General features: G+C 45.4%; 1 protein-coding gene across 1 annotated transcript in view; it reads right to left on the reverse strand.

The window, feature by feature from the left end:
* Nucleotides 1-8,280, reverse strand: part of LOC124712286 (homeobox protein DBX2-like) — a 94,649-nt gene extending 86,369 nt beyond the window's left edge. Inside the window, exon 1 of the mRNA XM_047242579.1 lies at nt 8,095-8,280. Coding sequence (XP_047098535.1) covers nt 8,095-8,280 — 186 coding nt within the window. The remainder of the gene's footprint in view (nt 1-8,094) is intronic.
* Nucleotides 8,281-24,213: the final 15,933 nt, after the last annotated feature.

Here is a 24,213-nt window from a genome sequence, read left to right on the forward strand (position 1 = left end):
CCATGACCAAAGCAACGCTGCACAAGTGGGGAATTACCGATGATGACCAACTCGTCTGCGGAACATCCGGACAAACACTGAAATAAATTTTGCACGAATGTCCAAAGGGAAAATTCATGGGTACCTGGAAAAAATTTGTAGACGGAACACTTGCAGCACTTGACTTTGAATATCCAACTGTGATGGGAAATGGGTATCTCAACCTCTTTCAGCTACTGCCTGTTCTCCAGCTCTCATTACTACCTGATATATGCGTAAGGAATATATACACAGCCCAACAGAATTAAGGAATAACTTTTTCACACTGCGACACAGAAGCTTTAAATTTGGATCAGAAATGCCTACAACCTTCCTCTGTAATTATTTAAAAGCGTGACGCCCTGCGATGTCATCGTCAGGCTCGACGACGCTTCAAACACCAAGGTGCGAAAAAAAGGCCGGAGCTCAGAAGTTTGTGTGACGTCTAAAGTGGGCTAACGATGTCCCATCGACACCAGATTTCACAAAAAAATTCTGCCAAACTCCACCGTGGGCATGTAACACGATGGGAAGGTCGTCACAGTCTCTCTTACCCGTATTTCACCCATTCTTTTTATGCCTCTGCGATGGAGGTCAGAACCATGACGCATGGCATTGAAATCACGCAGTATTCTTGAGAGTAACAGAGGAAAACATCCCAAAGACGCTGCCACTCATAATCTACACGGAAGCCCTCAGGAGGGGGCATAATGGGCGTCTATGGAACCACCCCTTTCCTTGGGACGTTGATTCTCAAATATTTAGCGTTCAAGAACGACAGTTTGCAGGGCGGCGAACCATAGGAAAAAGTTCTTGACAATCTTTGACACTGTTGACATCTCCCTGATGCGTCAATGCTTTTCTAAGGACATCGTGGGTTAGCAACACTATTGAACGTGATACAACCTCTTTGGAGTGTAGTGCGATCTAAATTTTTGCTCTGGCGTACATGGCAGAACCACCAGAGACCGTTCAAAACCATTCAACGAAATACGGATGTGATTCGAAGCAGCGAGAGGTACTATGCTTCTTCAGTGCGGATGTGCCATGCCCACTCTTGGTATGATCATGGTTGACGCGGCCGGATGTAGATGGTAATGCCAGTTGCGCGGGAAAATGATAGATTTCTATTGCCTTCTAGAGCAATTTCAGCGTAGTAATCCATTCCAATATCAGAAAGCTCGCGGGGTTGAGGGGAACCACCCCTGTAGAATTTCGATGGCGATATTGCGAGATATCGGCGTCAAGAGAAAATAGTCCCAATTGTTTTTAACCCTTTAGGTTAAGAAAAATATATTTTAAATGTAATCTAAACACGTAATTCAGGGCAGGGCTTAAGAAAACGATCTCCTCTCTTACATGCTATTTTCTTTCATTAGTTTATAAAATGAGTAATAACGTGATTACTCATTGGTGCGGAGATACGAATAAAGTGCAGGGGAGGGCTGGTTTTGGCGATGGCGCTTTCGCTCTGGAGAGTCGCTCTGGGCCCTTTAATGATGGACAGACCCGTATCTGACTGCTCCGATGAAATGCTAACTTTATTCAGTCAGTAAGTATTTTACAGTACAAATGGCTTTCCTGCCACTGCTCAGAGTGTCTGGAACAGCAGTTGAGTAGCGACAGGTTATTTCGCAATTTAATATGCCAGTAAAAGCGCACGCAAAGCAGTGATTTTGATTGTGTGATCCGAAGTATCATTGGAACTATGATGAACTTTAGAACAACGGTAGAACTGCGTATCGCAATCAAGATGCAGTCTCATTGTCATGAATAAGTGATTTCTTGCGTGGCTTGGTGCTGGTGTGAATTTGCTATAAGTCTTAAGGTTTTACTGTACGCAAGATGGCCGTAGAGTTGAGTGCAGTTAGACGAATCTAAATTCATTGTGTAATGTGGTAATGTTCAGGCGAGCGAATGTTTGTTGGAGTTGCATCATTAGAAGTTCCACGTGGCTGTGCAAAATTAATGTTAGCTTTAATTTCTATGTACGTAAAGAGAAGACATATTGTTCTAGACGGGGCTAACGTATATTGCTTTGTTCTGAAGGCTACAGCCTGATTCATTGTGAAGATAATTTACGAACATAAATGAGAGATATGTCATCATAAGGTGCGTAAGGAAAGATGCCAGCCTGATACTCTATCATTTGTGTGCTTTCGGATTAACTACAGATGCCAAACATTACTGTAATAGCAATCACTTGCAATTGTAACATGTGCTTCATTGGAGGACACTGCGCCTCTGAATTATATTTTATTTATCACGGTGGGTCCGTGTTCTTGTTTGCTACAGCACCTTTTTCATTACAATATTGCTTGGTTGATTTGTTGCTTCCCAAGATTGCTTACAGTGAGTAGCATCGAGAGTGGGAGAGCAGGACTATCTCCGAGAGCAAAATATCTTCGAGAAATATAAAGGTCGTGGTCTGTGTTGCTTACGACACGTAACAAACGTTAGGTGGACATTGGCCCACTGCGTGCTCGATTTAATACAAAGTGTGTGCCAGCAAGGCTCTCAAGCGACTAACCACTGGCACCAATACAATAACAAGAGTATGAAACTCATATAATATCACATTTCAGCATTCGGTTTAGTCATAATGGTTATCAGATGGAAGAAATCTCAGAGTAATAAACTGCTCCACCGACCCTTATAACTTTCAAGGGTACTCCTAAGCACCTGTAGGCAGGTACACAATCTGATCAAAAGTATCCGGACACCTCCAAAAACATACGTTTTTCATATTAGGTGCGTTGTGCTGCCACCTACTGCCGGGTACTCCATATTACCGACCTCAGTAGTCATTAGACATTGTTAGAGAGCGGAATGGGGCGCTCTACGGAACTCACAGACTTCGAACGTGGTCAGGTGATTGGGTCACTTTTGTCATACGTCTGTACGCGAGATTTGCACACTCCTAAACATCTCTAGGTCCACTGTTTTCGTTATGATAGTGGAGTGGAAGCGTGAAGTGACAAGTACAGCACAAAAGCGTACAGGGCGACCTCGTCTGTTGACTGACAGAGACCGCCGACAGTTGAAGAGGGTCGTAATGTGTAATAGGCAGACATCTATCCAGACCATCACACAGCAACTCAAAACTGCATCAGGATCCACTGCAAATACTATGACAGTTAGGCAGGAGATGAGAAAACTTGGATTTCATGGTCGAGCGTCTGCTCATAAGCCGCACATCAGGCCGGTAAATCGCTTCGTGTAAGGAGCATAAACATTGGACGATTGAACAGTGGGAAAACGTTGTGTGGAGTGACGAATCACGGTACACAATGTGGCGATCCGATGTCAGGGTGTGAGTATGGCCAATGCCCGGTGATCGTCATCTGCCAGAGTGTGTAGTGCCGCAGGCTGGAGTGGCCAGCGGTTCTAGGCGCTACAGTCTGGAACCGTGCGACCGCTACGGTCGCAGGTTCGAATCCTGCCTAGGGCATGGACGTGTGTGATGTCCTTAGGTTAGTTAGGTTTAAGTAGTTCTAAGTTCTAGGGGACTGATGACCTCAGATGTTAAGTCCCATAGTGCTCAGAGCCATTTGAACCATTTTTTGTGTAGTGCCAACAGTAAAATTCGGAGGCGGTGGTGTTATGGTGTGGTCGTGTTTTTCATGGAGGGGGCTTGCACCTCTTGTTGTTTTTCGTGGCACTATCACAGCACAGGCCTACATTGATGTTTCAATGTCTAGGCGCTCAGTCCGGAACCGCGCGACTGCTACGATCGCAGGTTCGAATCCTGCCTCGGGCACGGATGTGTGTGATGTCCTTAGGTTAGTTAGGTTTAAGTAGTTCTAAGTTCTAGGGGACTGATGACCACAGACGTTAAGTCCCATAGTGCTCAGAGCCATTTGAACCATTTATTTTTATATTTCAAGCACCTTCTTGCTTCCCACTGTTGAAGAGAAATTCGGGGATGGCGATTGCATGTTTCAACACGGTCGAGCACCTGTTCATAATTCACGGCCTGTGGCGGAGTGGTTACACGATAATAACATCCCTGTAATGGACAAGCCTGCACAGATTCATGACCTGAATCCTATAGATGTGGCCCTTTTCCCGAACCGACATAAATATGTTGGGTATGGCCCATGACCAGTGAGAAAATGGATCAGTCCTCGGGTAGGTTCAAAGTATTTCATGCCCAGTCCTTCCCCGACGTTAGGAAGAAGTTCAAATGTTCTGTGACCTGTTTCTTCTGCTTCCCATAATTCTTGCCACAATTGCTCGCCTCTTCACCTTATCTCACCCTCATTCTCAACCCCAATGCCTAATATATCTTCTATCTTCGCGGTATTCCTTTTTTTAGCCCAAAACCACGCTGCCTGTTCTCGACTTTTAATGTCCAGGGGGCAGAGCCCCATTATTACTAATAGGGCTCCCCTGGGGATGTTCTGTAGGCCCCCACAGATCTCAGTATCATGTTTCTCTGAACCCTTCTCACTGTCATGGCGGGCACAACCCTCGTGAGCCTGTGTGCCCAGACTCCCGAGCCGTAACCCGGCTACTTACAGTGCGCCAGGCCTATAAAACTTTGTCCACACCATACACACCTGTACACCATACCGTTACTCAGCTTCCTCTGGCACGGCTATTTCATAACCGGCAACGTGCGATGCAGCCGTATGGGATTGGCGCACAGGATTGCCTCGCTGCGATGTCTATGGCTGGTCTTCGTGTTTTACGTCGCGGTTGGAGCAGATTTCCACCTTGGCTCCTCCGGAGACCCAAACGTATTTTAGATTTGACTACTTTTAAGAAAGACAGCACACCATATTTTAGATTCCAATCTCTGTTTTTTAACATTTTAGATGTGCATCACGGTTTCACCGTCGTTTGCACTGATGGCTCCAAAGAGGAGAATTTCCTTGGCTGTTCTGTGGTGTTCCCTGATCATGTTACCCGGCTTCGCCTCCCTGATGAATATACCGTTTTCGCAGCGGAGCTCCACGCGATCCTGAAGGCACTGGAGCAGATGAATCGTATTCGGGGCAACCGATTTCTTCTCTGCTCCGATTCTCTTAGTGCCTTACAATCACTGCAGAATGTGTGCCCAACTGAGGAGATGGTCCAGCTGATATATGACCAACTGTACTTGATCCAACGGCGGGGTAAGGAGGTATCCTTCTGCTGGGTGCCTGGTCATGTCGGAATATGGGGCGATGAACAGGCCGATCGGGCTGCCAAGGAGGCCTGCAGAGAGCAGGATGTGGTCCAGTGTCCTATTCCCTTGCAGTCTCTCATCTCTGCACTCCACAGGAAGTGCATGGAGTTGTGGGAGGAAGAATTGCTGGCGATGACGGCCAATAAACTGCGGTTGGTGAAGTCCACAACTCGGCCATGGCGTTCCTCCTGCCGGTTGCTCAGGCGGGAAGAAGTGGCCCTCACACGTCTTCGGATCGGGCACTGTCCTCTCACACATAGCTTTTTATTACGGCGGGAGGATCCTCTGTTTTGTGATGCTTGTGGTGTGCACATCTCTGTCCGGCACATTTTAACAGACTGCATTTTATACCGTGACGCAAGGGCAGAAGCACGAGTTGATGGGGATCTGCCTTGTGTTTTAGCTAACGATGAGACGTGTGTGTCTAGGGTTTTAAAGTTTTGTGATGTGTCTGGACTCTGGCCTAAACTTTTAGGCTGGAGGTTTTAGTGTATTGCAGAGTGGCTGACTCCTCTCTTTTTTCCTTGCGGTCAACCAGCCACTTCCATCTGCTACATTGTTTTAGCTTCCTCTACCACTTTCTTTCTGTGTTGTCCATGTTTTACTGCTGACGCCCTGCTTCATCCCACGCTTCGGTGTGGGTAGGCACATATTTTTCACAGCTTGTTACCTTTGTTTTATGTTCTGTTTTATATTACTATTCTGAGTTTTCTTCTTGACACCCGTCTCACTATGTTACTGAGCGGGCGCTGAAGACCTTGCTGTCGTGCGCCCAAAAAAAACCCTCTACTACTACTACTACTACTACGGTTGATGTTAGGATACCGTTGTGATATAGTTTTATGAGGTGAGGGGGAAGATGAAATACGTTATGTCCGATGGAGATGAGATTGTTTAGTGTTTGGAGGGCTTTCTGGGTTAAGGTGTCAATGTGTTTCCCGAAGTTCCACCTTTTGTCAATGATGATTCCCAGGTAGCGTGTCTCACGTCGCCGAAGAACCGGTGAGCCCTCGATTCTTACAGTTGGGTTTCTAATTAACTGTCCTTTTAGTAATAGGTATGTTGACACGTGAGGCAATACTGACCCTACGACTTATCTTAGAAGAAAGATTAAGGAAAGGCAAACCTGCGTTTCTAGCATTTGTAGATTTAGAGAAAGCTTTTGACAATGTTGATTGGAATACTCTCTTTCAAATTCTGAAGGTGGCAGGGGTAAAATACAGGGAGCGAAAGGCTATTTACAATTTGTACAAAAACCAGACGGCAGTTATAAGAGTCTAGGGGTATGAAAGGGAAGAAATGGTTGGGAAGGGAGTGAGACAGGGTTGCAACCTATCCCCGACGTTATTCAATCTGTCTATTGAGCAAGCAATAAAGGAAACAAAAGAAAAGTTCGGAGTAGGTATTAAAATCCATGGAGAAGAAATAAAAACTTTGAGGTTCGCCGATGACATTGTAATTCTGTCAGAGACAGCAAAGGACTTGGAAGAGCAGCTGAACGGAATGGACAGTGTCTTGAAAGGAGGGTATAAGATGAACATCAACAAAGCAAAACGAGGATAATGGAATGTAGTCGAATTAAGTCGGGTGATGCTGAGGGAATTAGATTAGGAAATGAGACACTTAAAGTCGTAAAGGAGTTTTGCTATTTGGGGAGCAAAATAACTGATGACGGTCGAAGTAGAGAGGATATGGCTGGCTCTGAGCACTATGCGACTTAACTTCTGAGGTCATCAGTCGCCTAGAACTTAGAACTAATTAAACCTAATTAACCTAAGGACATCGCACACATCCATGCCCGAGGCAGGATTCGAACCTGCGACCGTAGCGGTCGCTCGGCTCCAGACTGCAGCGCCTAGAACCGCACGGCCGCTCCGGCCGGCTGAGAGGATATAAAATGTAGAATGGCAATGGCAAGGAAAGCGTTTCTGAAGAGGAAATATTTGTTAACATCGAGTATAGATTTAAATGTCAGGAAGTCGTTTCTGAAAGTTCATATGGTTCAAATGGCTCTGAGCACTATGCGACTTAACAGCTATGGTCATCAGTCCCCTAGAACTTAGAACTACTTAAACCAACTAACCTAAGGACATCACACAACACCCAGTCATCACGAGGCAGAGAAAATCCCTGACCCCGCCGGGAATCGAACCCAGGTACCCGGGCGCGGGAAGCGGGAACGCTACCGCACGACCACGAGTTGCGGACGTTTCTGAAAGTATTTGTATGGAGTGTTGCCATGTATTGAAGTGAAACGTGGACGATAAATAGTTTAGACAAGAACAGAAGCTTTCGAAATGTGGTGCTACAGAAGAATGCTGAAGATTAGATGGGTAGATCACATAACTAATGAGGAGGTATTGAATAGAATTAGGGAGAAGAGGAGCTTGTGGCACATCTTGACTAGAAGAAGGGATGAGTTGGTAGGACATGTTCTGAGACATCGAGGGATCTCCAATTTAGTATTGGAGGGCAGCGTGGAGGGTAAAAGTCGTAGAGGGAGACCACGAGATGAATACACTATGCAGATTCAGAAGGATGTAGGCTACAGTAGGTACTAGGAGATGGAGAAGCTTGCACAGGGTAAAGTAGCATGGAGAGTTGCATCAAACCAGTCTCAGGACTAAAGACCACAACAACAACATGTTGACTTACTTGGTGATATTTTCATTTTGGCGTTTTGGCACCATAGTTGCAATTTATTCATGGCCCTTTCTATTTTTGGCTCTATCTCCTCGCGACTACGCCAACCAACAGGAGGAGGTCATCTGCGTAGGCTATCACCTCTAACACTTCTTTACTTTTTATCTGTGTACTGAATCGGCGTTCGACACCGACGTCGTGTAATTGTTTGGCGCCGGCGTGGCGCGGAGGAGTCGCAGAGGGAGGGCGCGGCGACTTGCGGGCCAGGCTGTGTCCAGATGTGGCGTGCGGGTGACAGCGCCGGCGTATCGGCGCCGGGAGCGGCCGCCGCCGTGAATCAGCGCCAGGCCGCGCCGGGCCGGGCCTTTGTGCGACGCCCCGGAAGGAAGGGCTGCCGGCCCCGGCCAGCCACGGCCTCCAAGGCGGCCGCGCCCGGGGGCGGGCATGACGCTACAGCACAAGCACGGCGGTAGCTGTCGCACGTCAACAGCCGTAGTAGTCGCCGTCTATCCGCGAACCGTTTTTCTGACCCGTCCGGGACGAGTCTCAGTCAAGGAAAAAGAGGTCACTCCGGTATTCTTTCTCGTTCTCCTAAAGACGGTATTACAGAGCACACCTATAGTATACAAGTCAGCATCAGGCCCGCGGGGTATAATTTTGGATTTGGCAACTTTTTCGTCAGCGCTATAGGTAAGTATGCGATCTAAAATACACTACAGGCCATTAAAATTGCTACACCAAGAAGAAATGAAGGTGATAAACGGGTATTCATTGGACAAATATATTACACTAGAACTGACATGTGATTACATTTTCACGCAATTTGATTGCATAGATCCTGAGAATTCAGTACCCAGAACAACCACCTCTGGCCGTAAAAACGGCCTTGATACGTCTGGGGATTGAGTCAAACAGAGCTTGGATGGCGTGTACAGGTACAGCTGCCCATGCAGCTTCAACACGATGCCACAGTTCATCAAGAGCAGTGACTCACGTATTGTGACGAGCCAGTTGCTCGGCCACCATTGACCAGACGTTTTCAATTGGTGAGAGCATGTGCTGGCCAGGGCAGCAGCCGAACATTTTCTGTACCCGGAAAAGCCCGTACAGGACCTGCAACATGCGGTCGTGCATTATCCTGCTGAATTGTAGGGTTTCGCAGGGATCGAATGAAGGGTAGAGCCACGAGTCGTAACACTTCTGAAATGTAACGTCCACTGTTCAAAGTGCCGTCAATGCGAACAAGAGGTGACCGAGACGAGTAACCAATGTACCCCATACCATAATGCCGGGTTATACGCCAGTATGGCGATGACGAATACTTGCTTCCAATGTGCGTTCACCGCGATGTAGGCAAATACGGACGCGACCATCATGATGCTGTAAACAGAACCTGGATTCATCCGAAAAAATTACGTTTTGCCATTCGTGCACCCAGGTTGGTCGTTGAGTACACCATCGCAGGCCCTCCTGTCTGTGATGCAGCGTCAAGGGTAACTGCAGCCACTGTCTCCGAGCTGATAGTCCATGCTGCTGCAAACGTCGTCGAGCTGTTGGTGCAGATCGTTGTTGTCTCGCAAACGTCCCCATCTGTTGACTCAGGGATCGAGACGTAGCTGCACGGTCCGTTGCAGCCGTGGGATAAGATGCCTGTCATCTCGACTGATAGTGATACGAGGCCGTTGGGATCCAGCACGGGGTTCCGTATTATCCTCCTGAACCCACCGATTCCATATTCTGCTAACAGTCATTGGATCTCGACCAACGCGAACAGCATTGTCGCAATGCGATAGACCGCAATTGCGATAGGCTACAATCCGACCTTTATCAAAGTCGGAAACGTGATGGTACGCATTTCTCCTCCTTACACGAGGCATCACAACAGCGTTTCACCAGGCAACGTCAGTCAACTGCTGCTTGTGTATGAGAAATCGGTTAGAAACTTTCCTCATGTCAGCACGTTGTAGGTGTCGACACCGGCGCCAACCTTGTGTGAATGCTCTGAAAAGCTGATCATTTGCATATCACAGCATCTTCTTCCTGTCGGTTAAATTTCGCTTCTGTGGCACGTCATCTAGGTGGTGTAGCAATTTTAATGGCCAGTAGTGTATTCGAAAACGTCACTTACAGAAACGGGACTCTTGCGGGGCTCATACCTCGAGCTCTAACGGTGATGAAAATGTAGGCTCAAATGTTTTAGATAGCTCTTGCGTAAGGGACCATACGCGTACCCAACAGAAGTATCGTCTTACTTGAACTATCCCACAGTACAGGGTCAAAGTTTGAATATTACACACTTGCTCCAGCTTAAGCAAATGGAGGAAGTCGGTTGGTTCTTTCTGCATTAGATATGGTCCATGGGACGTCTAAAAATGCTTATGGAAACTGATTTAGTTCATGGTTTTTGGCTACCAAAACCGATCCGCGGATTCCAAGGCGGCTGGGGACAGAAAATGGCTGTAATTTCTACGATATATTCCTAAGATGCTGATCTCGAACAACCTTGAAAATTTTCTTGATATCTTTATCCGTCTCTGAAGTACACAGGTTCAATTTTACCCTACGTGCACATGTAAGATACACACGTAAAATCCAGTTTTGTGGGGTTCAAATGGCTCTAAGCACTATGGGACTCAACATCTGAGGTCATCAGGCCCCTAGAACTTAGAACTACTTAAACCTAACCAATCTAAGGACGTCACACACATCCATGCCCGATACAGGATTCGAACCTCCGACTGAAGCAGTCGCGCGGTTCCGGACAGAAGCGCCTAGAACCGCTCGGCCACCGCGGCCGGCTTTTGTGGAGAAAACGTAGTTTATGAAGTGACCTAGCACGGAGATGTATGCTGTGAAGGGTCCCCGTCGTCATCAGAAGGATTCTCGAAACCCCATGTTGTAGAACACTGAAGCACATGCAATATTTTTGTGCACATAAAATCCGATTTGAGCTGTAAAATTAGTTTTGCATTACTTCAGTTTCACTTATGAAAACTATCAAAATTTCCCTGACCCATAAAATGTCTTATCATAATGAGCGATATACCCTGCTGTAGCAGGGAAAAGAAGGCAACCAGCGGCAAAATGTTCCTGTCGCAGCAGAAGAAGGACTAATACGCTCCTGTTATAAAAGATTAACTGAAAAGTGGGATACCAGCTGCCACATTCTACTTACCTCAGCACCTCTAAAAACTTCGCTATAAATTTTGCAATGCGAATATGTGAGAACGAGGGAGGCAGTTAATTGCTGCCAGTGTTTCCTCTACAAATTCTTTCCAGGTAACCATGAATTTTCACTTTCGGCTGGGGTGCAAAATGTAGTCCAGTGTTTGTCCCGAAAGAGACGGAAAATTAATAAATACCAGGAGACAGTATACCGTGATCGTGTTATAAAAATATAGAACGAGACAATGGCAGTGTGAGAGAAAGAGAGGGGTATAGTGGCAGTGGAACATAATTGACTGTGAGAGAACAGTACTAGGAAAAGAGACAAGTGCCAGTGGAAGAGAGCCAGGAGGAAGTGCGAGTGGGTGAGAACCAGTGATAATGAAAGACAATGTCTATGACAATGACAACGAGGAAGAGAGATATAGCAACAGTGTGAGAAGACATCAGCATTGGGAGGGAATGAATGAGGAAATAGCTGTAAGACAGATCAAAGAGAAACATGAGAGTGAGAGGAAACAGTATTAGTAGGAGAGAGCAAAGGAAATTGTGGCTGTAAGACAGGGTACAGTAACAGAAAGGCGCAAAGAGACAGTGATAATAAGTTGGCTACCCCGCGCGGCAATTACTTTCTTCCATTGCTCCAAAGTCCAGGTTTTATGGCATCGGCATCACGTTCTCCAGTTAATGGCATTTGCATCACTGCTGGTTTTTTTTGGAATTCCAGCTCGCCCTGCAATTCCCTGCTTCTGGAGCTTCCTTGGTGCTGTTTTGTTGGTGACATGGTTAGCGAGTGCGACATTCAGTTCTGCAATGACTTTTCCAGCTGTCATCCTCATATTTTACGTCACAATCGTCTTCAATGACCGTCTGTCATGATCACTGACCACAAACTTCGGTCGCATTGTGACGTAGTGGATGATATTTTTCCACTTTCTCTGTGTGCAGTATAAATCTCTGATGCGGTGCCTCTTGAAACGCACACACACACAAAAAGAAAATCCTTCGGTAACCTTGTTCATGGAAAGAGCCCCCCATACAAGTACCAACAATTTGTTCACGTTCGAATTCACTTACCTGCGACACGATGCACTCGTAACTAGGCATACAGAGCGAGGTGGCGCAGTGGCTAGCACACTTGACTCGCATTCGGGAGGACGATGGTTCAATCCCGCGTCCGGCCATCCTGATTTAGGTTTTCCTTGATTTCCCTAAATCGCTCCAGGCAAATGCTGGGATGGCTCCTTTGAAACGGCACGGCCAACTTCCTTCCCTATCCTTGTCTAATCTGATGAGACTCATGACCTCGCTGTTTGGTCTCCTCCCCCAAACAACCCAACCCAACTCATAACTACGCAGACCACTGCTCTGATCGCATACATTTCCGCTCGAGCCCATGTTTTCGAGTTATTCAAGAAAAATTTTAGAAATTGGCCTTCAAACACACCTCCACCCATCCATATCCTTCAGCAATCAGTATTTCTAGTATGTTCTTTGTTGTACTCTCTGACTGGTGGGGACCAGGCGTGGAAATGAGGGTATGTTCGAAGCTTCTTTTGTACGTTTTTCCTGAATAACTCGAAAACTACGATCTCTATCGAAAACGTATATCAGAAGAAAATTTTAGCGCATTCAGCGTAAATATGTGAAGAGCACCGGACCATCAGTCTAATTTCTCATGCAGCTAAAGTCTTGCTGAGAGTGTTGAATAGAAGGTTATATGGCAAGCTGGATAGAGGGATTGCAGAGGAGCAGTTCGGAAAAGGAACAAGAGATGCTATTGGCCTGCTAAGAACTATAGGGGAAAGATATATGGAAAAGGGTAGAGAAATCTTGGCTGTTTTTTATAGATTTAGAAAAGGCTTTTGACAGAGTTCAGTGGAACAAGCTGATGGATATTTTGAAGAGGAAAGGAGTAGATTGGAAAGAGAGACGACTGATACAGAATCTATATTTACCCCAGAAAGTAAGGATAAGGATTGGAAATGAAATGTCAGAAGGAAGCAGCATTGGACGAGGTGTTAGACAAGGTTGTTGCTTTCCCCACTGTTGTTTAACGTATACCTTGAAGAGATTATTGCGAAAAGCTTAGATGGGAAAAGAGGAATATGTATTGGTGGAAAGAGCATAGAATGTATAAAATTTGCTGATGACATGGTATTAGTGGCAGAAAGTGAGCGGACAGTGAATAACATGCTCAAAGATCTGAATGAAGCTTGTGCGGAATATGGGATGCAAATAAACACAGCAAAAACAAAGAGTATGGTCATAAGTATAAGACGCAGGTTGTCCAATATTAAAATAGGACAATCTACCATTAGCCAAGTAAGTGAATTTAAATATCTCGGAAGCACAATAACTGAAGACTTGAGATGTCACCAGGAGGTGAAAACTCGAACTGCCATAGCGAAGGAGGCATTCAACAGAAAGAGGAGAGTCTTATGTGGCAAATTAGATAAAAGACTAAGGAAAAGGCTTGGAAAATGTTTTGTTTGGAGTGTGGCAGTATATGGAGCAGCAACATGGGCGCTGAGACGAGAGGATGAATAAAGGTAGAAGCGTTTGAGATGTGGATGTGGAGAAGAATGGAGAGAATAAGCTGGATGGAAAAAGTGGGTAATGAAAGAGTATTGGAAAAGGTTGGTGAGAGAAGATGTCTGCTGAAGGTTGTGAGAGAAAGGAAAAAGAACTGGTTGGGACATTCATTGAGAAGGGAGTGCTTGCTAGTAGATGCTTTGGAAGGATTGGTTTGTGGGAGAAGACTGAGAGGAAGAAGGAGATACAAGGTGATAGACGACATAAAGGGAAGAGGAAATTATGCAGACCTGAAGAGGATGGTAGTAGACCAGACAGCCTGGAGAACTACAATGTGAAAACCTGCCTTTAGGCAGAACACTCATGATGATGAGCGTATTGAGGACACTGCACAGAAGCTGTTCATCGCCACATACAACAGCGCAACCTGCAGGTTTGGCTAGCATCTTCATTTATGTTCAAGCAAGCATTATTCGCCTTTTTTCCATATTTTTGTCCAACGCCTGCAAGATAAGCTGCGTGGTCCGTTGCATACTTCCATGGTATCACATAAAACTACGTTGCATAGCACTAATGGATTATTCTAGTCACTCGTCTCTATTCTTTCGTATGTACGGATCCAAAGCTGCTATGAATTTCTTGATAGAATTCAGTTTCTATCGTAGGGTCGTATCATTATGAAATAACCAATTGATGTAATATTTTTTCAATTAGCTAATTTTTGTGATGCTACATCGTGGTAAAAACAGTAGCAAAAGTTATAGTAGCTTCAAGAAGAAAACTAAATAAAAACAAAAGACACACTTATCAAAAATTACAGGCCTTTGTTACCTACAACACAATAAAAAAACATAATACATAGTGTGATTCAGCTACCCCTACCGATGTTGTTTCATGCAACCGGCAGTTCTATATCCAATCTTCGAAAACCATGTGCGAGATTTTCATACTCTCTCGCTAGCTACGCGAAAACTGTTAGCCCTACAGAAAAAATAAACAGAACCGTTTTGTAGAAATTTAATGTAATTACATTTTGTACTCGCATACATTTCCAGTCGAGCCCATGCTTTTCGAGTTATTCAAGAAAAATGTTGGAAACTGGCCGTCAAACACACCTCCACCCATCCACATCCTTCAGCAGTCAGCATTTCTAGTACGTTCTTCGTTGCACTCCCTGACTGGTGGGGACCAGGCGTGGAAATGAGGGTATGTTCGAAGCATCTTTTATACGTTTTTCCTGAATAACTCGAAAACTACGACCTCTATCGAAAACGTATCTCAGAAGAAAATTTAAATTTGCTGCAATAAGATCCTGTTCATTTTTCTCTGTGGGGCGAATAGCTTGTCCGTAGCCTCCGAGAGAATATGAAAATATCGCGTGAGGTTTCTGAAGGCTAGATGTAGAACTGAGGGTCGCTTAAAATGACAGCTGTAGGAGCAGCTAAATCACCCTCGACAGCATATTTACCGATAGGCCAAAACATTATGACCACTGGCTACCGCAACGTTGGATGCTACTTGGTGGCGTTGCGGGCCCGTGATGCGATATTAAAAGTATGTAAGCAGAGCAGGGGGTCACCCTCAAGAAGATATGGGCTGCAAATGGATAAATCCATTGAGATAGCCGACTTTGACAAAGGACAGATTATTATTACGCGGATCCTGTGAACGAGTATCTCGAAAACACCGAAGCTAGTCGAAAGTTCACGTGCCACTGTTCAAATGGCTCTGAGCACTATGGGACTTAACTTGTAAGGTCATCAGTGTTGTGGATTGGCAAGACAGTCAACCCACTATGAGAGGAAGCCGAAAGGCACGCGTTTTAGCTCACGCAGGCTGGCGTGACTAACAAAAAACGTACGTAGCTGCTGGAATACTTAACTTTAATCCATAATTGGTGAACATCGCTCTTGACGGTACATGTTTTACAGCATCAATAGTAACTGGTAATGGCGCCTTGCTAGGTCGTAGCAAATGACGTAGCTGAAGGCTATGCTATCGTCTCGGCAAATGAGAGCGTATTTTGTCAGTGAACCATCGCTAGCAAAGTCGGCTGTACAACTGGAGCGACTCGCATTCGGGAGGACGACGGTTCAATCCCGCGTCCGGCCATCCTGATTTAGGTTTTCCGTGATTTCCCTAAATCGCTCCAGGCAAATGCCGGGATGGTTCCTTTGAAAGGGCACGGCCGACTTCCTTCCCAGTCCTTCCCTAATCCGATGAGACCGATGACCTCGCTGTCTGGTCTCCTTCCCAAACAACCCAACCCCCAACTGGAGCGAGTGCTAGGAAGTCTCTCTAGACCTGCCGTGTGGCGGCGCTCGGTCTGCAATCAGTGATAGTGGCGCCCCCCGGGCCGACGCATACTAACGGACCGCGGCCGATTTAAAGGCTACCGCCTAGCACGTGTGGTGTCTGGCGGTGACACCACAATCAGTCCCCTAGAACTTAGAACTACTTAAACCTAACTAACCTAAGGACATCACACACATCCATGCCCGAGGCAGGATTCGAACCTGCGACCGTAGCGGTCACGTGGTTCCAGACTGTAGCGCCTTTAACCGCTTGGTCACACCGGCCGGCCACCTGCCACTGTCGTGAGCATCTACGGAAACAGCCAGAAAGACATTGAAACTACCAACAGGCGCTAAATGGTTGGACGTCCACGAGTCTCCACAGAATTTGAGGCTCGGAGGTTTGTCTGCTCTGCAAAGTAGGACTGATGGTGATGTGTGGCATCTCTGCCGAAATAGCACAATGCTCGTGTACGCACAAGTGTTCCGGAGCGGAAAGTTCATCATACATTGTTGAACATGGAGCTCCGCACAGACGTCCCCCCTACGTGTTTCCATGTTGAGCCAACGACATCGCCAGTTACAACTGCAATAGATACGGGACCAACGGGATCAGACCGTCGATCAATGGGAAGGTGTTGGCTCTTCGGGCGAATCACATTTTTGCTGCTTTAGGTCGATGGTCGTCTCCGCAAACGCTGTCACCGAGGTGAGCGGCGGATCAAAACGTTAAGCGCGCCTCAGACGCAAGATGGTGGGAGCAGCATTATACTACGGGAGACATTCTCCTGCGCTTGTATGGGACCTGTATGGTAGTAATCGAAGACACAGTGACAGCTGCGAACCCCCTGCATTCGTTCATGCTAGATCTCTTCCCCGACGGCGATGTCATCTTTAAGCAGTATAATCGGCCGTGTGTCTGAGCCAGAACCGTACTAAAGTGGTTTGAGCCACATTATAGCGAACTCACGTTGATGTCTCGTCGACCAAATTCACCTGATGTAAATCGTATGTAACCCATCTGGATCGATATCGGGCGCCATCGCAGCAGTAAATCAGCGACCCGTTATTTACGCGAATTACATGAGCTGTTCGTCGACATCTAATGCCACATACCTCTACAAATCCACCAAAAATCTGTCGGGTACTTGATATACATAGTCAATGACGTATTTCGTTCCAAAGATGGACTTAAAAGCCATTAAGCTGGTGGTCATAATGTTTTGGCTCACCAATGTAAAACCTGACGACCTTAACATTAGTAATAATGAATGTTTCTAAAACGTTTTCATGCTCACTGTCACACACTCTTCGTACTTCAATGTTGCTCGTTTTCCATCGTGCAACAAAACCCCGGCCTTTGTAAACAGTTTTTATGTTGCTGAGCAACAGTTATACAATAATTTTTAAATGTACACACCGCCATTTGACTGTTTTGTCGTTTATTTAATTACGACCCAGGTTTCGACATTTTATGCCATTTTAAAGTGACTGAGTTTATGTTATTAACATATATTGCTGGACGTCATGCTCATAATTGGACATAAATTAGGAAAATAGTCACTCTCCACGAAATGTCAACTGTAAAATCAACATCTTGTAAAAACATCAGTAAATAATAGTGTAACATGCAGTCAATATGCATTCGCAGTCAATAGGAATTCGACAATGTTGGCTTTCTACATAATGGCCCACTTAACAATTCTAAATACACTGAAGAGCCAAAGAAACTGGTACACCTGCCTAATATCGTATAGAGCCCCCGAAGCAGGCACAAGTGCTTCAACACGACGTGCCATGGACACGATTAATGTCTGAAGTAGTCCTGGAGGGAATTGACACCATGAATCCTGCAGGGTTGTCCATAAATCCGTAAGAGAACGATTGGGTGGAGATCTCTTCCGAACAGCACGTTGCAAGGCATCCCAGATATGCTCAATAATGAACGTGTCTGGGGAGTTTGGTGGCCAGTGGAGGTGTTTAGCCTCAGAAGAGTGTTCCTGGAGCCACTCTATAGCAATTCTAGATGTGTGAGATGTCGTATTGTCCTGCTGGAACTGCCCACGTCCGTCGGAATGCACAGTGTACATGAATGGATGCAGGAGATCAGACAGGATGCTTACGTAAGTGTCACCTGTCAGAGTCGTATCTAGATGTATCAGGGGTCCCATATCACTCGAACTGCACACGCCCCACATCGTTACAAAGCCACCACCAGTTTGAACAGCGTTTGCTGACAAGCAGGGTCCATGGATTCATGAGGTTATCTTCATACCTGTACTCGCCCATGCGCTCCATACAACTTGAAACGAGACTTTTCCTACCAGGCAACATGTTCTCAGTCACCAACAGTCCATTGTCGGTGTTGATATGCCCACACGAGGCGTAAAACTTTGTGTCATGTAGTCATCAAGGGTACACGAGTGGGCCTTCAGCTCGGGAAGGCCATATCGATGATATTTCGTTGAATGGTTTGCACGCTGACACTTGTTGATGTCCCAGCATCAAAATCGGCATGAATTTGCGGAATTGTTGCACTTCTGTCACGTTGAACGATTGTCTTCAGTCGTCGTTGGTTCCGTTCTTGCACAATTTTTTTCAGGCCGCAGCGATGTCGGAGATTTGATGTTTTACTGGATTCCTGATAGTCACGGTACACTCGTGACATGGTCGTACAGAAAAATCGCCACTTCGTCGCTACCTCGGAGATGCTGTGTTTCTTTGGCAGTTCAGTGTATTTGCTGTGTGGAATATAGTACTGTTATCGGCACGATTTCCGATTAGTTCCGGTGCAATGTTGGTGTCCTGCACATAACTATTTACAGTGAAAGTGGTTACTGTCTTGTGGTGTTTGAAGAATTTATGGATTTATCTGAGTGCATGTAATGTGCTCAAGAGTTAATTTTGTTGATGTAGCAGGGAGTAACTTCATATAAATGGGTAGTTAGAGTTGTTAGTGAGTTACTTTGCACTAGTTGCTTTGACCCAGTAGTAGTGGAGATACATATAAAAATGTGGTCTTTTAAGTCCCTGGTATATATTCTGCCCTGCAGAACATACATATTGTGCGGGAACAGTATTGGCCCACCAACTCAAGATGGTTTGCAGAGCTGCCTACATACCAGGTGTAAGAAACAGTTTTCTGGGTCCTGACATGTTGGCTACTCTGTATGACAGGTGTATTGTATTGGAGTAGTTGTCAGCCTGTTTTATCAACCTGCTTTGAATAGAGAGGCAAATAAATGGCTTTCAAGCTCCTGACGTGCAGTGTGCCCTGCATAACATGCATGTTGTGGGAGTAGTGCCAACATGCTTTACTGAACTGTACTGCAGGGACTTCACATATTGATGAGTATGTATGGTGGCAGGTTGAGATGGAAAGAGGAGAGGATAGACAGAGGGAGGGAGAGGAGAAAGTCGACAGAGAGACGGGAGGAGGTGGAGTTGCATGAGGCAGGTGGAAGGTGTTGAGGGGTATTGGACATGTGGAGAAGGAAGATTGGAAGGTGGATATGGAAACAGAGAGTGAGGGGATGGTATAGTCAGAGGGGGCGTTTGAGGAAATGGAATAAAGAGAGGGAAGGAGGAGATGAAGAGAAAGAGAGAGTTGAGATGAGTAGATAGATGGTGGTGGCAGGATGAGGTGTACAGACAAAGGGAGGAAGTGTTTATCACAGAGAAGGGGCAGAAGAGGTAGATTCTGTAAATTTATCGAATGCACATGTGGGTGAAGCCACGGGTAAAATGTTAGTAATAATAATAAAATGGATTAACTATTTGAAAAAGTTGATTATAGTCAGAATATAACCAGCTACCTTGCGATTACCAGGACTGGCAGTTGTGTAGACCACTCCGTTAACAGAGGGAAGAAATTTTTTGCAGTTAAATACGAGTGGAGATGTTGAAAATCGAGTTTTTCGGTTATTTTTGAGAAGTGCATCTTCTGGTTGTAGGAAACTTATGCCCGGGATCTGACTACGAGTTCCAGAAATATGAAGAAAATAGAAGAGGACCAGTGCATAAGTTCGCCTTTTAGGTATCAACTTGAACTCACATGATCGCAGCAAGCTTAGTGAGTCTGTCGCGCATGCGAGCGCGTGCAGAGAAGCAGGAGCAGTGTGCGTGCGCGACTGACCTGCGAGTCCTTGAGGCCGAGCTTCTCGGCGAGCTTCTTGCGGTCGGGCTTGGAGATGTACTTCTGGATCTGGAAGCGCTTCTCGAGGCCCTTGCGCTGCAGGTCGGAGAAGACGGCGCGCCGCATCATGCCGCGGCGCGGCTTGCCCCTGGAGCTGTTGGCCCAGGGGAAGGAGCCGGGCAGCGGGAAGACCGCGGTGGGCGCGCCGCCGCCGCCGCCCGCGCCCGCCCCGCCGGCCGTCGACACTGCGGCACACACGGGCACACGTGCACTGCTCCTGCGGCCGTCCACACACCAGTCAAACGGGGCACTGGGTAACGAGCGAGCTCTGGGGCTGCCCGACTGCGTCCACGTTTGGATTCTCTTTTTGTTACACAATTCTACTACTCTAAGAGAGTTAAAAATTACTTCTATATCAAATAAGGTGGCAGGGGTAAAATACAGGGAGCGAAAGGCTATTTGCAATTTGTACAGAAAGCAGATGGCAGTTATAAGAGTCGAGGGGCATGAAAGGGAAGCAGTGGCTGGGAAGGGAGTGAGACAGGGTTGTAGCCTATCCCCGATGTTATTCAATCTGTATATTGAGCAAGCAATAAAGGAAACAAAAGAAAAGTTCGGAGTAGGTATTAAAATCCATGGAGAAGAAATAAAACCTTTGAGGTTCGCCGATGATATTGTAATACGGTCAGAGACAGCAAAGGATTTGGAAGAGCAGTTGAACGGAATGGACAGTGTCTTGAAAGGAGGATATAAGATGAACATCAACAAAAGCAAAACGAGGTTAATGGAATCCAGTCGAATAAAGTCGAGTGATTCTGAGGCAATTAGATTAGGAAATAAGACATTTAAAGTAGTAAAGGAGTTTTGCTACTTGGGGAGCAAAATAACTGATGATGGTCGAAGTAGAGAGGATATAAAATGTAGACTGGCAATGCCAAGGAAAGCGTTTCTGAAGAAGAGAAATTTGTTAACATCGAGTATAGATTTACGTGTCAGGAAGTCGTTTCTGAAAGTATTTGCATGGAGTGTAGCCGTGTATGGAAGTGAAACATGGACGATAAATAGTTCGGACAAGAAGAGAATAGAAGACCAAGAGCTGAATACACTAAACAGATTCAGAAGGATGTAGGTTGCAGTAGGTATTGGGAGATGAAGAAGCTTGCACGGGATAGAGTAGCATGGAGAGCTGCATCAAACCAGTCTCAGGACTGAAGACCACAACAACAACAACAACATATTTTTATTTATTTCTCTTTTTATTTGATGTTGTTGTTTTTATGGTCTTTAGTCCTGAGACTGGTTTGATGCAGCTCTCCATGCTACTCTATCCTGTGCAAGCTTCTTCATCTCCCAGTACCTACTGCAACCTACATCCTTCTGAATCTGCTTAGTGTATTCATCTCTTGGTCTCCCTCTACGATTTTTACCCTCCACGCTGCCCTCCAATACTAAATTTGTGATCCCTTGATGCCTCAGAACATGTCCTACCAACCGGTCCCTCCTTCTTGTCAAGCAGTGCCACAAACTCCTCTTCTCCCCAATTCTATTCAATACCTCCTCATTAGTTGTGTGATCTACCCATCTAATCTTCAGCATTCATCTGTAGCATCACACTTCGAAAGCTTCTATTCTCTTCTTGTCCAAACTATTTATCGTCCATGTTTTACTTCCATATACGGCTACACTCCATACAAATACTTTCAGAAACGACTTCCTGACACGTAAATCTATACTCGATGTTAACAAATTTCTCTTCTTCAGAAACGCTTTCCTTGCCATTGCCAGTCTACATTTTATATCCTCTCTACTTCGACAATCATCAGTTATTTTGCTTCCCAAATAGCAAACTCATTTACTACTTTAAGTGTCTCATTTCCTAATCTAATACCCGCAGCATCGCCCGATTTAATTCGACTACATTCCATTAACCTCGTTTTGCTTTTGCTGATGTTCATCTTATATCCTCCTTTCAAGACACTGTCCGTTCCGTTCAACTGCTCTTCCAAGTCCTGTGCTGTCTGACAGAATTACAATGTCATCGGCGAACCTCAAAGTTTTTATTTCTTCTCTATGGATTTTAATACCCACTCCGAATTTTTCTTTTGTTTCCTTTACTGCTTGCTCAATATACAGATTGAATAATATCGGGGAGAGGCTACAACCCTGTCCCACTCCCTTCCCAACCACTGCTTCCCTTTCATGCCCCTCAACTCTTATAACTGCCATCTGGTTTCTGTACAAATTGTAAATAGCCTTTCGCTCCCTGTATTTTACCCCTGCCACCTTTAGAATTTGAAAGAGAGTATTCCAGTCAACATTGTCAAAAGTTTTCTTTAAGTCTACAAAAGATAGAAACGTAGGTTTGCCTTTCCTTAATCTTTGAATGGTAAACATTTTACACACCTGTAGTGGGTAAGTATGGTATGCCAGATTGGATGTGTGCTTTGCGCACTGTATTCACAAGGGGCATAAATTTGTCATTGCCGAAACAAGGGCAAAAGAAAACGGGAAGGGGGACGCCAAAGTAAGAGGGGGAAAAGGAGCTAGAAATAGACAAATGCAATTGTTTGCAAATGAAACTGTCGTTTACTGCCTCATAAAGTCATCACAAGATATAATCGATTGACAGCATACTTGTGGGGGGGGGTCTTACATTTTTCTTTACTGTCTGAATCGTCGTGTTTAAATGGCATTTCTACAACTGATTCTTGTAGGTATGATGGTTCAAACGAGAAGACAACTGTGTTCTTAGCATTGTGGAGCACCGGTACAGTTTTCATTAGAAGTGACAGGTTTCTGGAAGACTAGCCACTCAGGACCTTCTATATGACCTAACGGACATGTAAACTGCCCTGCAAAATCACCCAAACTCAAGTCTCTTCAAATTTATCTCTGTGGGTTCATGAAGTATCAGGAAATCATTTACAGAGAGGAATAACTCGAAACTATTCTAGCCAAGATCAAGCAACTTTATCAACGCGTAGCGGTCCATGATTCGACGGTTTCAGGTAAGCAGTCAAGTCAACGACGTACACGACGATAATTTATTACAACTGAAAGCCAAGTGGAACCAATCTAATCACATATTAAATAGTTTATAATCGTTATATGCGATTTCCCCAAGCGGGAAGTTTCCTTTCGACACCGACCTGCATCCTATGAGTCGAAGATTCCATAATCTTAATGCAATTTTAATTTGCCGGATATAGACTGGGAGACTCAAACGTTCATAACGGGTGGCAGGGACAAAGAATCCAGTGAAATTTTTTTAAGTGCTTTATCTGAAAACTACCTTGAGCAGTTAAACAGAGAACCGACTCGTGGCGATAACATATTAGACCTTCAGGTAACAAACAGACCCGAACTATTTGAAACAGTTAACGCAGAACAGGGAATCAGCGATCATAAAGCGGTTACGGCATTGATGATTTGAGCCGTAAATAGAAATATTAAAAAAGGTAGGAAGATTTTTCTGTTTAGCAAAAGTGACAAAAAGCAGATTACAGAGTACCTGACGGCTCAACACAAAAGTTTTGTCTCGAGTATAGATAGTGTTGAGGATCAGTGGACAAAGTTCAAAACCATCGTACAATATGCGTTAGATGAGTATGTGCCAAGCAAGATCGTAAGAGATGGAAAAGAGCCACCGTGGTACAACAACCGAGTCAGAAAACTGCTGCGGAAGCAAAGGGAACTTCACAGCAAACGTAAACATAGCCAAAGCCTTGCAGACAAACAAAAATTACGCGAAGCGAAATGTAGTGTGAGGAGGGCTATGCGAGAGGCGTTCAATGAATTCGAAAGTAAAGTTCTATGTACTGACTTGGCAGAAAATCCTAAGAAATTTTGGTCTTATGTCAAAGCGGTAGGAGGATCAAAACAAAATGTCCAGACACTCTGTCACCAAAATGGTACTGAAACAGAGGATGACAGACTAAAGGCCAAAATACTAAATGTCTTTTTCCAAAGCTGCTTCACAGAGGAAGGCTGCACTGTAGTTCCTTCTCTAGATTGTCGTACAGGTGACAGAATGGTAGATATCGAAATAGATGACAGAGGGATAGAGAAACAATTAAAATCGCTCAAAGGAGGAAAGGCCGCTGGACCTGATGGGATACCAGTTCGATTTTACACAGAGTACGCGAAGGAACTTGCCCCCCTTCTTGCAGCGGTGTACCGTGGGTCTCTAGAAGAGCGTAGCGTTCCAAAGGATTGGAAAAGGGCACAGGTCGTCCCCGTTTTCAAGAAGG

This window comes from Schistocerca piceifrons, chromosome 8 (genome assembly GCF_021461385.2).
Source record: "Schistocerca piceifrons isolate TAMUIC-IGC-003096 chromosome 8, iqSchPice1.1, whole genome shotgun sequence".
In the NCBI taxonomy this organism is placed as follows: Eukaryota; Metazoa; Arthropoda; class Insecta; order Orthoptera; family Acrididae; genus Schistocerca; species Schistocerca piceifrons.